The sequence below is a fragment of the Spermophilus citellus genome, assembly GCF_964194105.1.
Source record: "Spermophilus citellus genome assembly, chromosome: 6".
NCBI lineage: Eukaryota > Metazoa > Chordata > Mammalia > Rodentia > Sciuridae > Spermophilus > Spermophilus citellus.
This window is the reverse complement of record NC_138187.1, coordinates 309,505-327,382: the sequence shown is the minus strand read 5'-3', so window position 1 is coordinate 327,382 and position 17,878 is coordinate 309,505. Positions and strand designations below refer to the sequence as shown.

At 47.6% G+C, this 17,878-nt stretch overlaps 1 protein-coding gene across 3 annotated transcripts in view; it reads right to left on the bottom strand.

Annotated features, from left to right (window-relative positions):
* TXNDC11 (thioredoxin domain containing 11) overlaps positions 1–17,878 on the bottom strand; it is a 61,833-nt gene that overhangs the window by 6,923 nt on the left and 37,032 nt on the right. For all 3 annotated transcript variants that reach the window (XM_081299077.1, XM_081299075.1, XM_081299076.1), the window contains 5 exons: positions 12,786–12,898; positions 10,421–10,621; positions 4,422–5,214; positions 1,971–2,113; positions 1,404–1,513 (listed from right to left, as the gene is read on the bottom strand). In XM_081299077.1, coding sequence (XP_081155203.1) covers positions 1,404–1,513; positions 1,971–2,113; positions 4,422–5,214; positions 10,421–10,621; positions 12,786–12,898 — 1,360 coding nt within the window. The remainder of the gene's footprint in view (positions 1–1,403; positions 1,514–1,970; positions 2,114–4,421; positions 5,215–10,420; positions 10,622–12,785; positions 12,899–17,878) is intronic.

Below are 17,878 nucleotides of genomic sequence, written 5' to 3'. Positions count from 1 at the left end.
AACAGGCAAAATACAGATACTGTAAACTACTTATGGTCCCATTTTTTACATCTGATTTCCTTTCACTGTATATACTTCTAAGGAAATCTATGCATCTTCCTTTTCTTATTATTTTCATTATTATTTATTTATTTATACCAGAGGTTGAACCTGGGGCGCTTCACCACTGAGCCACATCCCTACCCTTTTTATTTTTAGAGACAGCATCTCACTAAATTGCTTAGGGTCTGGCAAAACTGAATTTGTGATCCTCCTGCCTCAGCCACAAGTCACTGGGATTACAGACGTATGCCACCACATCCAGTTTTTTTTTATTAATTTTTTAAGTACTTCCACTAGGGAGGTTTTCAACTTTCAAAAGAACTAGCAAATCCAACATTCTATGTTCTGCTATGTTTTCTATGGTTTTATCTTTTATATACACCTAATTTATCTGTAGGGGGCTTTGGGGGGGGGACAGCTTAAATCTAAACAACCCCTAGCCCAAACTGTTTAATACCTGTTTTAGTCAGCCTCTGCATCACTGTGACCAAAATACCTGATAAGAATAACTTAGAGGAGGGACGTTTATTTGGGGCTCATGTTTCAGAGGTCTCAGTCCACACAGGGCTGACTCCATTGCTTTTGGCCCAAGGTGAGACAGAACATCATGGGGTAAGGGCCCAGCAGTGGAAAGATGCTCAGCTCATGGTGAAGTTGGGAAGCAAAGAAAGAGAAAAGGGACCCAAAGGACAGAGTCACCTTTCCAGGACACCCCCCCCCCCCCCCCGTGACCCACCTCCCGCCACGCCACACCTGCCTATAGTTACCACTCAGCAAGTCCATTCAAACCAGGATGGACTGATTAGGATATAGCTCTCGTAACTAACCACTCCATCTCTGAATATTCCTGCAGTAGCATCTTTGCGGGGACACCAAATCTGAACCACAATACTACCTCATCTAAAATCTCTGTTTGAGCCTTCTTTTTCCAAAAGAACAGAAAAAAACTTTTTTTTTTTTTTTTTGCTTATGTGGAACCCACACATAGTACTCATGTAATCACAAAACTAGAATACAAGGCTATCAGCCAATCCTTCCTCTTGATTTCACAAATGAGGAGGAACACAAAGGCTGGTACTCCAGGTCCCAGGGTCAGGTGGCAATTCTAAGGAGCCCCCTTCCCATGATACTAAGCAGATAGAACTGCATCTGGCCTCCAAAGAATCCAATCAGTCCTAAACACACTCAACATCATGGAACACTCAGAATTCACCAGGAAAGGAGGGTTTCAACCAGGCTCTGCTCATGGCTTCAGCCTAACCACCAAATCTAAGTTCGCTCAAGGTCAGTGGGCATAGCCTCACACACTACGGCCAAGCTGCAGGGAGAGTGAGGGCAGCATTGAGCACGGGCTTCCTTACCTGGCCACCGTGAGTGCATCCACAGGCAGGAGACGAGCTAGCTGGATAAAGACGTGATTGAGGGATGGGCAGAAGCCACACCACGGCGCGTAATAGAGCAGCAGGACATCCTGTGGACAGGGAAGACCATTACTTGACCTGGGCAAAAGGCTCTGCCTCATGTCCCTGCTGCGCGGGGTTAACGTTAGGCCCTATGCAGAAATCACAGGGAAGTTTTCATCTTCAGATCTCAAGTTCTCAAAATGTCATGTGGCTAATTTGTACATCACAAACTGACTGACCACGCCAGGCAAGATGGGGATACCCTGTGATCCCAGCTACTCAGGAGGCTGAGGCAAGAGGACTGCAAGTTTGAGGTCAGCCTAGGCAACAGAAGGAGACCCTGCCTTGAAATAATAAATAAAAAAGGGCTGGGGAAGTAGCACAGTGGTAGAGCAATCCTGGGTTTACCCCCAGTACTGAAAAAAATAAACAAACAAAAAAACTGCTCACCCCAACAACTGCAGCTTTGGAAATTATTTCAAAAGGGACAGAAGTTTAATCTCTGCGTCCCTTGTGACTCCATACCTGTCTCCGAAGGACAACTTCCCAGAAGGTATCCGTTGTCACTTCAGTGATTAAATGCTGAGAAGGGAACTGGGCAGGATCACTTCCAATGAGATGCCTTTTCAAGGGACTGTAGAGAACGCTGAAGTTTTGAATAAAAGACTCTAAAAAAAAAAAAAAAAAAGTGAGATAAACTCTTTTGTAGGTACAGGGAGAGTAACTGGCTACTTTAAACTCCACGTTTTAAAAACAGAAATGACTTCCCATGCTCACATTTGTAACATTTCACCTCTAAGCCAAACCCCAGGCAGAGCTTTGGTAGTGTTAACCGCCACAGTCCTTTAGATGACAAAAACCATGCAGCACTGGAATCCCAGGCTATTCTTTTCTAAAGGGCCTAGTCCACAGATACACACCATGCGAGAAGGCACACACCACCAGCGTGCCACGGTCTTCTCAAGAGACTTCAACCTAGGATGCTAAGATCTTTAAATGTAACTACAAAGGCAGAAACGCACAAGCTTCCGCAATGTGGAGGGCATTTAGCACTCGTAAATTTGAGGACAAGGGCTACTTTTTGTTTCCTTTATTAAGATTCTTCAAGTTTCCTTTTTTAGAGGTTAGTGAAAATAAACTCAATCATTTGTGGTGGAATACCTAAATAAAACCTATATACATACCATTGGCCCCAAGTCGAGTCAACAGTTTTACCATTTCCACAGAAGCCACCATCTTTAGGGTCCTCTGCCTCAGCTGAAGCAACACTAATCTGAGTTTTGCTTCCCTTTTTCTTTTAACTCCCTCCACTTTGAGACCCTAACAAACAAGGGCATGTTCGCAGGAGGAGGAGGAAGTGAAGAATGTTATGTGAATGAATACTAAAGAGACTTCATTGTCAAATCTGAGGGACATTTAGTTTTGGCTATGCCGTTAAAACATAAAACCAAGAATTATTTCCTAATCTGAATACAGCCTTAATTCTGCAAGTGCCCTAGAGACGGCTGCCTTGAGAGTTGACTCTCCAAGCCAACAATGGTACAAGCACATGGTTTGTTTCACAAGGACCCTAAGAACTGTCACTAGCTACAAGACAAAGAAACGGCTAAGCCAGACATTTCAGAGTGGATACAGAAGACAGAAGAAAATCTGAAGAAGGCTTCTTTCAGCTAACACTGACATTCAGAGTGAACATATCATGAGCTCATCAAAAGATCCAATGAACACTTTCTTTAAAAAATAAATACTTGTTTCATTTTAAGAAAATCCAATAGACAAAAATACTCTTGGAAAACACGAATCAGGAGTAATTTGTAGTATCAAAAGATTACATCATCTGGGCTGGGGCTGTAGCTCAGCTGGTAGAGTGCTTGCCTCGCACGCACAAGGCCTGGGTTCAATCCCCAGCACCATACACAAACAAAAAAAGATCACGTCCTCCAGAAAGAGACTGGTCCCCAGGGCTCTTTTAAGCACCAAGGAGCACTTGTGATTGCCATACATAATTTGGAGGGAAATCAACACTTCCATAAAGTACGTTCCCAACTGTGAGTCAGGTACAAACCCACTCCACCGGGATTGAACGAGGACAGCTTTGGGGACCAGTATTCAGGGACTCCTGAGTTTACTTTTGCTTTCAAACCCTCTGAACTTGAAAACAGTTTCCTTTGCTACTAAGTTCCTCCTTTCTCCATCTAGCACATACTGCCTGTCCCCCAAGTCTCCAGTGAGGCTGAACTAACAAGGCTTTTGAATTCTCACTTCCCTCTGTCTGTCCAGGGCTCCACCAAGGTCCTGGGAACAGGCAGTGTGGGTCAGCTGCTGCTGCTGCTGCTGCTGCCAAGCCCCGGGGGCAAGCTCTGGGGTCTTACCCAGATGGAGTTGTAAACCCAGAAGAGGATTTCACTAGTTTGCAACCTGCTGTTTGTTTACTGCACTTGACCCCTGCTTGTTACAATCCAGGCACCCAAGGTCACAGCAGCATTCCTGGAAAGCTGCAGCAGAACAGATTAGGCCTGGTGGCCTTGAGGCCAGAGTGCAGACCTGCAAGGCAGAGAGGGCGGGAGGCACTTTAATCTCCTCTCCTGGCTGCTCAAGAATGACATGCTGTTAACTGCTCCCCTTCACCAGCCCCTGCACGTCCCCCCAGAACAGCTCTCCCCTCCTGGCCCAGTACACAGCCAGGTCCCCTCTGCATACAGCTGGCTCTACATTAAAAATGTGACAGGAACGGTCAACTAGAGAGTTGGACTCTTACCCCACAGGTTGATAAACTTATCCAAAGTTTGGGTGAGGAAGTTTCCGTTCAGTTCTTTTAAGATCATGACTGATGGATAATGACGATGTCCGTGAGCCTACAGACCTAGTGAGCCTCAGGGCTGCCAACCCCCCAACCCAGTGCGACGAGCCCTCCCAATCAGTTACCTAGGCCAGGTTAGGCAAAACTGAGTGTGCTGGGGAAGCCACCTACAGTACCTAGGGTGAACTTCATGAGCGTCTGTTTTGGATCCAAGATATAGTGAGACTCCTCTTTCACGTCAACAATTGTGGCAAACTCCTTCACGTGCGTGGAGCTCGGAGCACCCAGCCTCTCTGCATATAACCAAAATAAATTGGAATCCAGAAGGTAGATGTTGAGGGTCTTGTTGGTTCGGCAGCTCAGGCCGGTGAAGGTTGTGCTGGCCACGCCCACTTCAGGGAAGAGATACCTGTTCTCCTCAATGTGAGGAAGGGAGCTGGGGGCGGCGGCCTCACATTTCTTCTCCAGGGAAGAGAATGCAAGGGTTGGGGTTTCAAAGACGCCTGGTTCAGAATCGATGAAGCTCACCACGCCCCTGTTTATGGTCCTGCAACATGCAGTGTAGTAGCTGAAAGGGCTATAGGAAGTTAAAAAATTGCTGCACTCCATGCTGTCTGAAGCTGCGTGGTAGAAGGTCTGCTCCTTGAGGTAGAAGGAATCCAGGGCTGCCGCCATCTCAAAGAAGCTGCACTGTGGCATGCTGGCCGAGCTGGGCCTGAGGCCCCTGGCAGTCTGGTTGACACACAGCTCACAGACGTTGTGGGTCCTGGAGAAGGAGTGCCCCTGGGGCAGCACCACACTATTGCAGCAGGGGGACGCTGCCATCGGCGGTGTGTCCAGCAGTGGAGCTGGTGGCTGTGGTGCCAGGGACTGGAACACAGGTGTGTCCACCCGCCGCAGGTGCTGAAGTAGACGCTCCACCACCTGGTCCCCGTGACAGTTGTTGTACTCCAAGGCCACTTCGGTGATCTGAAAGAAAGGGCGAAGCTGGTGAGAGGCCAGCAGCTGCCTGGAAAGCACCCCCTCTGGGTGGCGGCGGAGCCCAGGCTGGGAGGCCAGCCTCTGGGTGCAGCAGCCTTCCCAGACCTGCTCGGAGGCGGTGGTACTTTTCATGACATGCCATTCTAATGACAAGCAGTGAACACTTTTTGTTTTGTTTTATTTTATTTTTTTGAGACAGAAGGGGTCCTGGAGATGTCTTAGCCCACTGTATGAGAGGAGAGGGAAGGGCTGAGCCCAGGACTTAAGTCCAGGCTGTCAAGGAACAGAAAGAGAAGTAAAATCCCTCAACTGCTAAGGGAGTGCACGCTCCTTTACACCAGCAGAACTCCTCCACAGGGTCTTCTTTCTACATCTTCATTAATGAGTCTAAAAACTTCCCAAACAAGTGCATCAAAGTACTTCACAACAGGCTGGGCGCAGTGGCACATGCCTGAATCCCAGCAGCTCAGGAGGCTGAGGCCCAAGGATCTAAAGTTCAAAGCCAGCCTCAGCAACTTAGCAAGACGCCAAGCAACTCAGTGAGACCCTGTCTCAAAATACAATGTAAAAAACAGTGGGTAATGTGGCTCAGTGCCCCTGAGTTCAATCCCCAGTAACAACAAAAAAGTATTTCACAACATTCACAATTCCATAAAGTCCTGTCTCACAGGAGGTCAGCAATCCAGCCCATTCTGAACCACACTCACTTATCTCACCTACCCTATAAGCCGACCTCTTCCTTGTCCTGTACCACCTTCTCTGGGAAAACGGCAGCATCATGCAAGAAACTGGGCTGATCTTCAATTTCTCCTGTGTGGGCATCGCCTGCCTTAAACGCAGCCTGCTCTGACTTGGGCGTGCTTGGCAGCCCCTCCTGTCCACAGCCACTGCCTCAGTTCAGGTGCTCCACCTGAACTCAGACACCACCCTCTCCCTGCAGTAACTGAACCTTCACACTGCCCCACTCTATTTTCAAAAATATGATCCCAAGGTCGACAACACTCCTTGGCCAGATGACATCTAATGGGTCCCCACAACCTCTGGACAAACCCAACCTGGCCCACTGGCCTTTCCGTTCTCAATGCCTTGCCTTCACAGAGGCCAGGACGGCGCCTTCCCATCTTCCCAAGACTCGGCACTGGGTGGCTGCTTCAGCAAACCTCACTCTCTCTACCTTGGGACGAGCTGGTGTCCATGTCCACACCTCCAGGGCCCCTACAGCCTTTCTAATCCCTCTTGCCCAGGCTTATTTATGGATGCCATAGGCAGGGAACACATTTGATTTATCCTGCTAACCCTGGGGCTAGCACAGAGTCAAGCACCTAACAAATGTTCTGTTACCTAGAAGGGCCAGCAGTTTATATATATATTTTCACAAGATTCTTCCATTTCCAAACTGAGTATCTTTACCCCGTCTCTCTGACCCTTGTCCAGTTTTGTGAGAAAGAAGAAACAGTTATAATCCAAAAGCGTTTAATCTCTAGAGGAGTGTGTTTATTTGAATCAAATTTTGCTGTAATTTGCTTAAAGGTGTTCAGTCAAGATTTTATTTCATGGGCTGGGGATTTAGCTCAGTTGGTAAAGTGCTTGCTTCACATGCACAATGCCCTGGGCTCAATCCCCAGCACCAAAAAAAAAAAAAAAAAAAAAAAAAAAAAAAAAAAAATTATTTCATTAAAAAAAAAGGGTATGTGAGCACAAAACCATTCAATGAGTGCAACTCCAACTTGGAAAAAACAAGATTTATAACAATATTTATAGACTTAACTCAAAACATACATATTGGGCTGGGGATATAGCTCCATTGGTAGAGTGTGTGTCGCATGCACCAGGCCCTGGGGTTCAATCCCCAGCACCCCCCAAAAAAGTATTTGTATAGAAAAATGGCTTGAATCATTCTTGGCATAAAGAAAGATAGTTTAGATGATGAGCCAGGGTTTTCAATGGTTTTCCTTCCCCCCACACAAACTTCTCAGTCCTTTCTGGAGTCCTTTCATGGGCCCCTGCATTGACAGGTGGAGCCTCTGCAACCCACCCAGAGCCCGCTGCCTCTGTCCACCCTGGAACTGCGTGACATTCAGTGACACAATGGTGGGGAACTCCTTCCTCCTACTCCCAGCACCCCATAAAACTTCAAAACTGACATCTTCACAAAATATTCACATAGGAAAGCATTGATTACACCAAAGAGCAAAATTCCTAGTGTCTTCTCGTCTCATCTCTTCCATTTGTCTCTCTTGTCAGAAAGCAATGTGCTCATGCACTGTGCTCCTATGAACTGGCTTCTGCATCTTACTCCTTTCCCAGTTCTGAAAGTGTACCTCCATGTACCATCTTGTTCTGTGGACTGTTAATGTCATGTTTAATTTATTTAAACTATTAGGGAAAACTTGGCAAATAACTTAAAATCTTTGTGCAACAGATGCTTTCTTCTCTCTTTCATCAGAGAAATGTGTAAGTCTGATTGCAATATCCATGCCTGTGCACCAGACTCACGCCGTGACCGTCTCCTAGAAATGTCACAGTAGGACAAGGCTTGCAGACTATGCTGGCTGACAGGGCATTTCCTTTGATTAACAAGGTGCATAACACACACTGTGACGTCACATGACAGACCTTTCTAGAACCCTGGAGACAGCAGGATGAGTATGAATTCAGATGCACGTGTGTGAGAGGTACCACTGCCCCTGGGCTTGACGTGGCCATCCTACACGTGCCCTACCACAATGGTTCCCAACATCCTTGTCTGGCTCTCAAGCCTAGACCCTCCCCCTAGGAGGACTGCTCGCTTTCTTCTCAACAATGTAAGCTGCTTCGCTTCCTGCCCCGAAGTGGGCTTCCGGTGGTGAGGGGGAACAACGCTGCCTCCAAGCACACGCATAACTCTCCCCGGGCACTGTGATGCTCTCTCCCACCTCCCTCAGGCACCTGACGAATCTGCCTCTGGTCACTGCTGCTCCTGCCCCAAAGGAGACACTACTTGCCACCCAAGTTCAGGTACTTACTACTTCTCACTTTTCTGGAATCCTGTTGCCATCTCCACAGTGGCAACCAGACTTTGAGGGTTACAGTTAGTACTAAAAGCCTTGGAAAAGCCTCCCAGGTCCTGTCCTCCACACATCCTTCCGGGTCTTCCCCAGTGAGCACCCTCACCCCAGGTACCATGAGTCCAACACTGAGACCTGCTGCCGCCTCCCACCCGAGTCCCTCTGCCAATGTTCCTCCCCCCTTAGCTTCCCTCAGCCCAGCAGTCTCCTGGCTGCCTGTAGAAGCCCGACTCAATCACTCTCCCCCAAAACCTCTCTAGGCCTCCACCTTCTGGAATGGTGTCCTCTCTCTTTTGATTCCTGTTGACCCAGGGCCTAGGGCTGACTGTCCTCTGCCCTGAGTTATGAGCAGGCTCTCAGTTCTCTACTGGACCCGTCTCTGGACCAAGACTGCTGTATGCCTCCTTTCCCTGGGCCCCCAGCACAGTGCTCAATAAACACTGGCCAAACTGACCCCATCAAAGAGGGAAATGTAGACAGGTGTGTCACTTGCCTATGTAATTCATGATATTGGGAAAATACAGAAGCCACTTGGTTGTCAGTCACATCAATTATATTCCCAGTTTCAGGGAATTCACCGGCAACACAGGGACTGTGGGAGCCCAAGGAAAGGAGCCACAGACAAAACTGAGACCAAAAGAAGGCCTGTTTGGGGCTGGGGATGTGGCTCAAGCGGTAGCGCGCTCGCCTGGCATGCGTGCGGCCCGGGTTCGATCCTCAGCACCACATACCAACAAAGATGTTGTGTCCGCCGAGAACTAAGAAATAAATATTAAAAAATTCTCTCTCTCTCTCTCTCTCTCTCTCTCTCTCTCTCCTCTCTCACTCTCTCTTTAAAAAAAAAATTAAAAAAAAAAAAAAAAAAAAAAAAGAAGGCCTGTTAGCAGGTACAGGGGAAGGCAACGGAGGGAGGCAAAATGCTCTTCCAGGAACACGCTGGAAAGCAAGGGTCCTCCCACCAGAGCCTACACCAACCACAGCCCCCTGGAGATGATCTGGGCTCCTGCCACAAAACACCCCCAGCCCGGGACGCTGGCACTCCCTACCCAGAACTCCAGAAGGTGACGTAAACTCCATATCCACAGCTGCCACTGGGTGGAAAGCCCTGCCTCTCCACAACACCTGGTGGCTCCTAACACTGGACTCGGGGGAGGCCTGGTCACCAAAGGGAGTACCAGCTCCCAGTGCAGTTCCCCTGCGTAGCAGACTCTCTGACTGCTTGGCGTCCTCCATTTTGGGTGGGGAGAACTGCTCTGGTTCTCCCTTCTCTTCTCCCTCTACGCCAGGGCAGTGGCGCTCATTCAGAAGCCCCCAGAAGGGACCATAACTCTAACAATGAGGCTCCAGAGCAGCAGCGCGTGCAGCCTGGCTGGAGTCCGAGTCCTGCCCTCCATCCCTCCAGGCGGGCATGAGTGGGGGAAGGAGCATCCGCCTGGCCCGGCCCGTGGCACACGGCTGTCTAAAACTGGTTTTGGCCAATTAAGGGATCCTTGAGGAAAAGAAAAAAGATAAACCCCCAGTAAATCCAATTTAGCAATCCCAGGATGTCTCTGCTGATGGTTACCGCTCTCTCTTAGTGCCTCCAAATGATCCATGTGTACAATAAACTCACAACCAGGGATGGCGAGTGCCCCAGGAAGAAAGCAGGAATGGGCAGAGAGGGCAGACTGGGGCGGGGGTGAAGACCACTCTGGCTCTCGTGAGACAAGGGGGTTGAGGGTGGAAACAGAGTCCCAACATCACTACTGCTGCTCCCACCTCTTTTCTGCTGACACTAGGATGGCCAGGGCAGGCAGTCTGGCCAGCTCCCTCACAAGAGTGGCATTTCCTAGGCCACACCGACTCCACTGAGTTCCCATCGCTCCTGCCTCAGGAGGGGGAGGCTTGGTCTTTCTCTGGGGGGGGTGGTCTCCCTTCCCACCTACTCTCCCCAGACCTGAGCAGCTATTCACAGTGTGGCCAGAGAGACTGGGGTGGTCCCTGTCCAGGGCATAGGCTCTCGAGTCCACTGAGAGGAGGGAGCTCAGCCATGGACAGCCATTCCTGGCAGCCACTGGGCTACCAGGTCAACGCTCCTGGTCGTGGAGCAGAGAGGGCGAGCTGGTGGGTTCTGCCACTCTGCTGCCCCTGACCACGCGGCGGCTTACCTCATCTATTAAAGGGTGACTTTCGGCTAAGGGGTCAAAAGGTAGGAACAGAAAAAGTGCTGGTCCTTTCTTGAGCTCATTATGCAGCAGGAGACTCTTGCCTCCGTGGGGCCGCAGCCATCGGAAGAGTGTCTCGCGGTTCTCCGAGGCCCACTTGTAGATGTTCTCGGCTGTGTAATTCAGGACCTCCCTGGGGAAGACCTGCGGCGGAGGAGAGCACAGAAGTTCAGGGGGCTGGGTGAGACAGGGCCACACCAGAGTGCACAGCGCCATCCTTCAGAGCCCACGCTGCCCCAGGAGTGAGCAACCGAGGGGCTGCCAGGCCAGCACCCCACCCACAAGACCTTGGCCACAGGGGCAGAGTGACAGTGGTGGCAGGAGTGCCTCCTCCCCTCAGACAGACCCCAAAATAACCTCTCCTGCCTGATGGTGGCCACAAGGACCGCTACTAGCCCGTCCCAGGAGAGCTGTGAGACCTCACTATGCATCTATAGAAGGAGTGACTCCTCTGCAGGAACAGGAATTATGGAGTCAACAACTTGTTAGATTTTTACCGCAGTCCTGAAGGCCTGTCCCCAAGGCAGGGACAGAGCTCCTGTGAGGCAGAGGCTGCACCAGGTTGGCTCACAGGTCCCCCTTAGTGCCTGGAGGACCTGGCGCAGCAGGGACTCTACAGGCCTGCGCATGGACCAGGTGGCCTGAACTTGGCCTGAACACGTACGTTCAAGGCTTTGGCTCACACCTGGTGCGAATACACGAAGCAAAGAGACAGTCGGTTTTTGCCTTGCTTTTCTACAACAACCAATATAGGTGAACATAAAATTATTCCTTAAAAGTCCAGTGATATGACCCACTGGTTTCAAAGGGAATTTCCAAAGAGGTGCTGTGGAGGACTTCACAATGAGATATTTGATACCCCTAAAATGGAAATTTAAGTTTCCCCACAATGAAGATGTCCACTCTTTTGTGTTTTACGTTACCATCCCCAAACGTGCCATTTGGTAGATGAAGACTACTGCTAAACCAGCCAACCTTAAGAACTATCTGATTAAGGCAGCAAACCTGGAGCTGGGCTGCAGCTCAGTGGTGGAGCGCTTGCCTTGCATGTGTGAGGCCCTGGGTTCCATCCTCAGCACCACACACATACACACATACACACATACATACATAAATAAATATATTTTTTGAAGCAGTAAACCTGATCTCTTTTATAGTGTCACCTCACAGCTGTACCTTTTTTCTCCATCCATCTAAAATTTCTTCCTCAGTACCCTTTACTATAAATAAATGTGATACACTTAGGCCAGGAATGAAGAATGTAAGAAAATGACAGCTAGCAAAAGCAGATGAAGTCACAAGAAGCTCAGGCACAAGAAGAGTGGCGGGCGTGGAGAGACCGTGGCAGCAGTGGCGCTGAGGGGGCGTGGGAGTCTGAAAACAGTCAGACCCCATCATCAATAACTCTGCTGGGAGAGCACGGATATAAACTGAGTTTGAATATAAACTGCAAGAAGCGAGGCACAGCATCTGGAATACTGGAGATACAGAGAAGCCAGGTGATGGGCAAGCAGGGGCCCCCAGAGGGCCTGGCGGCACCTCTGAAGGCACATGACCCACTAGTTGAGCCACGGGAGCCCAGGCTTACAGGGGACAGGCCTTACTCTGAGTAAGGGCTATCAACCATCATATGTCCTGTAAGCCCCTGACACTGTCGATGAAGTCAGAGAGACAGAGAGCGCCCAAGAGCGCCACCACCAAGCACACGTCGGTGACGTGACTAAGGAAGCAGCCGTCAACAGAGAAGCACAGGACTGCGTAGGACACAGGCCAACGCTCAGAAACAGCTGAGTGGAGGCCACCCCACCAAAAAGCAAAAATATCAGGGAACAAAGGAGACAACGGAGAACCGAGGATCTCTAGGGTGAGAAGTCATCGACTTCTTCCTCTGACTGGTCAACTTAAAAAATCCATTATATCAGCAAAGGAGAAAAGCATGTCTCATGACCACCCTTCATGAAAGACAGGAATGAATAAAGAACACCCCTCGCCCAGTGGAAGCTCAACCTCTGTGAACAAGGGCCAAAGAAACAGCTCTCCAAACAGAGGGACTGCATTCCACCTAGAGGGAAACTAACCAGGCTACACTAAAATCTAAGAACATAAACAGAGAACTGCTGAGTATTACGCTCCTGAGCTCCTGAGCCCTATAATGCGTGGTCTCTGACCCAGGAGTGGGGTGCTGGTCTGCAGGAGCTTTCAGCCTGCACATAAGAGCACTCATGGGTCAGCCATTCTCACAGGAGCCTGTGGCCCACGCAAGTTAAGAACCACTGCTCTAATACAAACACAATTTCAAAATACTTACAAGTGATGTGTTGAAATGTCTATGTAAATACACACTTCCAGAGTGTACTAAGGATACCAGTTTCGCAAGATGTTTATTTGTGATAACCCCAAATCGTACTGTTCCTAGGTAATCTGAAACAGAAAATTTTCCTTTATTAAAGAAAAGGCCTAGGCCTCGACACAACCACAAACCCAATGATCACGTCCTGATGACAAGTCCCCTAGTGCAAGGCTCTTCCTGCTAACCTAGCCTAGGCAGGAAGGAGAAGGAACTGTGGGGACCCTCCTCAGACACAGACTGCAACCCATCCAGCATCGCGTCTACCCCTGAGAGGAGCATCTCTCGCATGGCTTGCACTGAGGACCCACTGCATCGTCTACGAGGCTTGGACCTGCCCCCCTTGCTCACAAGGGCCACCTCAGGGCCACAGCGGCTGCTATACTCTCGGGATGCTTCCCATGGCTGGCTCTTTAGCCTCATTCATCTCCACTCCCACCTTCTTCTACAAGCCTTCTCTGACCACCCACCTCTCCTCAAACACCCAGGGAGGGAGTCCACAGGGGACTGTGGTCCCTCCCTCCTCAGGCACTTTCCTTACTACTATCCTATTTTTCATAGCATTTATTAATATCTACACAATCTTATTCATTTATTTAGATTTTCCTTGAGCCAACTTCCTCTTCAGAACGTAAGTGCTGTGAAATATAAATCCTGTGAATGTTTACTGCCTGGGATATGTATATAAGAGACTGACAAACATTTATTAAGTGAGCAAATCTAGCATATACAATCAGTAAGAAAAAGAAAATGGTTAAGACAGGCAAACCACAGGAAAGGAAATGTACATGGCTGATAATTGCATGGAAATGCACTCAGCTTCACACTATCTCAGGAAAGCAAAATAAAACAAAATGCCACTTTTTACTTCAAATAGCCCAAATTTAAGACATAGGAAATGTCAAGTGAGCAGGGAATGCTCCCATACAAGGCTGGCAGAATCAGGAAGGCGGGCACAGCCATGTGGGAGAGCAGCTTGTGGACTGCTTGCAATGAAGAGGGACAGAGCCAGCAACCTCCACATCTGTGCATCAGGTGCCTGCAGATGTGAGGAACTCCAAGGCAGAGCTAGCGGCACTGCAGGAACAGATCTTGAAGACACATGTGACAGAAAAAACAAGTGAAGATGCCAAGCATACCTTTTATGTTAAAAAAAAAAAAAAAAAGAACTCACATTTGTAAAACAGTATTTTTCCTCATAGGTGCATATATTTAGAAATGTAAGAAACCTGAAAGGAAGGCGTGGTGGCATGTGCCCCTAGCCCCAGCTGAGGAAGGAGGCTGACCTTTGAGCCCTGGAGTTCAAGAACAGCCTAGGCAACACAGAAAAACCCTGTTTCAAAAAAACAAAAACAACAACAACAAAAAGATTCTGAGCCAGACATGGTGGTGCACTCCTATAATTCCAGCAACTTGGGAGGCTGAGGCAGGAAGATCACAAGTTCAAAGTCAGCCTCAGCAACTTAGCAGAACCCATCTCAAAAAAATAAAAGGGGTAGGGATGTGGTTCAGTGGTAAGCACCCCTGGGTTAAACCCTCAGCGCGCGCGCGCACGCGCGCACACACACACGATTCTGAAAGGTTAACAGAACTGGTTTGACGTTGAGGGACAGAGATGAATGAGGACTTCTGGTGTGACACTTTTGACTTTCTTCCACAAAGCACTTAACACTGTAATAGCTATGTGATCATGAAGTATTTAGTGTTAAGAAGGATAGATAAGATAGTGGAGGAAAAAGTACCTTCCTTCCTAACCCCTTTCTGCTCTATTAGCAGATGTTACACAAAATCAGTTCAACTTTAAATTCACAAAGTTACATCCAAATGTCCAAGGTAAAAACACAAAGGTAGTAAACACAAGCAATCTCTGCTTCAATCTTGAGTCCATGCTCCCGGCAATGACATCCTCCTTCCCATGGGAAGGAGCAGCATGAGGTGGGGATGACGTCCACCTTCTGCCACCATGGATGATCTTCAACACAAACGTGACAAGTAGTTTAAAATGGCACACAAGAAACAGCAGGAAAAAAGCCAAAAATTAGAGACTAATGGCTTGTGGTGAAGCAGGGCTGAGAGGCCTGGTGTCCCCCGGTGGGTTCTGACGGGACCCTTGCTGCAGTAATGATAAACCTAACTGTGCTGCACGAAAATCTGGAGCCAGAGGGTGAGGGACAGAACCCACCTGAGCAACTGGAAAGCGCCGCCCCCCAAATGGGTGCTGTCGAACAGGACAGGCAGGACTGTCTGTAAATGCCAGAAATCTCCTTCACAAATGTGTTTCTCACAGTGGTATAAATCAGCAATTCAGAGACTACTACTTTGTTTTTTATTTTGTGAGTAAATGTATTATCAATGATGAGCTCCAGGGTTCTCACTGAGGGAGAGGGGCTGGGTTGTGGCTTAGTGGCAGAGCACTGGCCTAGCATGTGTGAGGCACGGGGTTCAATCCTCAGCACTATATACAGATAAATAAAAAATGAATGTACATCAACAACTAAAAAATATTAAAAAAAAAAAAAAAAGGCGGCGGCACATAGAAGAGGGAAGGCTAAAATGAATGCTGTGGTGCCAGAATGAAGCAGAGTTACATAAGTACATGACATGTGACCTGGAAATGCAGATGCATGCACACACTCATGCAGGTATTGCCTACTGCTGCCTGATGAGAAGACCTTGAAGCACGGTCACCCAGCCCCAACACCTGCTTTCCAAACACCACTCTCTAATAAAAGGAGAAGGCTCTCGGTGAGGAGATTGGTCCCAGAGCTGGGACAAAGGAAGGACAAGCCTGAGATTTCTTGAATTAAAACAAAGAAGTGCTCATAAGAGATGGGGGCTTGAAAAACACTCGAGCTTTTAGACATAGACAGTGACTTTCTCAATGGGATCCTTAAAGCTCTGGAAATCATGCCAAGCATTAACTAATGGGATGGCAGCAAATTAAAAGCTTCTGCAGGGCTGGGGTTGTGGCTCAGTGGCAGAGCACTTGCCTCGCATGTATAAGGCACTGGGTTCAATCCCCAGCACCACATAAAAAAAAATAAATAAATTAAAGGTTCTGTGTCCATCTACAACTAAAAAAAATATATATATTAAAAAAAAAAAAGAAAGCTTCTGCACAACAAAGAAAACAATTAGGAATGTGAAGAGAGAACCTACAGGATGGGAGAAAATCTTTTCTAACTACTTTCTAACAGAGGATTCATATTTAGAATATATGAAGAACCCCAAAAATTTAACATCAAAAAACCAAATAACCCTTTAAGTAAATGGGCAAATTAAATAAACAGACACTTCTCAAAAGAAGAAATACAAATAGCCAATAAATGTACAAAAAAATTTTCAGCAACATTAGCAACTAGGGAAATGCAAATCAAAAAAACTACACTGCACACCTCACACCAGTCAGAATGGCAGCCATTAAGAATAATAAAGAAGGGCTGGGGATGTGGCTCAAGCGGTGGGGTGCTTGCCTGGCATGCGTGCGGCCCGGGTTCGATCCTCAGCACCACATACAAACAAAGATGTTGTGTCTGCTGAAAACTAAAAAATAAATATTAAAAAAATTCATTCTCTCTCTCTCTCTCTCTCTCTCTCCCCGCCCCCTTCTAAAAAAAAATAATAAAGAAAAGTGCTGGAGAGGATGTGGAGAAAAAGAACACTTTTCTGCTGTTGGTGGGAATGTAAATTAGTACAACCGCTATGGAAATCAGTAAGGAGGGTCCTCAAAGACTAGGCCTGCAAGGACCATATGACCCAGTTACACCACTCTTCAGTATTATCCTAAAGAATGAAAGTCAGCCTACTACAGTGACACATGCATACCCACGTTTACAGCAGTACAATTCACAACAGCCAAACTATGGAACCAGCTTAAGTGTCCATCAATGGATGAATGGATAAAGAAAATGTGGTATATGTACACAGGGGAGTTTTTATTCGACCATAAAGAATGAAATCATACCATCTACAGGTAAATGGATGGAACTAGAGACCATTATGTCAATGAAATAAGTCAAACTCAGAAGGTGAAAGGTCATATGTTTTCTCTCATATGTGGAAGCTAGGGAAGAAAAAATAAAAGAAAGGTGAGGAGGAGGATCTCACGATATCAAAAGGAGATCAACCACAACAACAAAAAAAGGAGATCAACAGACAAAAGGGGGGCTGGGGATGTGGCTCAAGCGGTAGCGTGCTCGCCTGGCATGCGTGCGGCCTGGGTTCGATCCTCAGCACCACATACCAACAAAGATGTTGTGTCCGCCGAGAACTAAAAAATAAATATTAAAAATTCTCTCTCTCTCTCTCTCTCTCTCTCTCCTCTCTCACTCTCTCTTTAAAAAAAAAAAAAAAAAGACAAAAGGGACCAGAGGGTGGAAGGAGGGGAAGGAGGGGGGAAGTGCTAGGGAGTAATACTGGCCAAATTATATTGTTATACTGTGTGCATATATGAATATGTAACAACAAATCTCATCATTATGTATAACTGTGGTGCACTAATAAAAAATGTGCAAAGAGAAAATAAAATCTAGGATGAAAATATGTGGACTTATCCAGGACACCAGAGCCAACCCAAGGCATTCCTAATGGTCAATGCTGGAATAACCTGAATAAAATAAAAAGTGATGGCACTAAGGTGAAATAAACATCTGTCTCCATAAGATTATTACTAAGGGAGAAGAATCAGCTTGTTTTCCCCAGTGCCAGGGCACTCTACCACATAGATACACTCCCAACCATGTTGTTGTAGTTATTATTTTGCAGTGCTGGGGATGGAACCGAGGGCCATATGCACACTAGGCAAGTGCTCTACCACTGAGCAACACTCCCAGCCACCCAAGGTATTTATTAATTACAAAGGAAAAGATAGTAAATTCTCACTGGAGAAACCCAGCAGACACTACCTTAACTAAGTGATGAAGGTTACTACCACCAGTAGAAGATACGCTGACATAATGAACCTTTGAAAGTGGCATGAGAGGATATATTTCTGTGGCATTCTTGGAAAAACGCACACCCTTGTACCAATCCACAAGAAAGCATTAGACAAACCA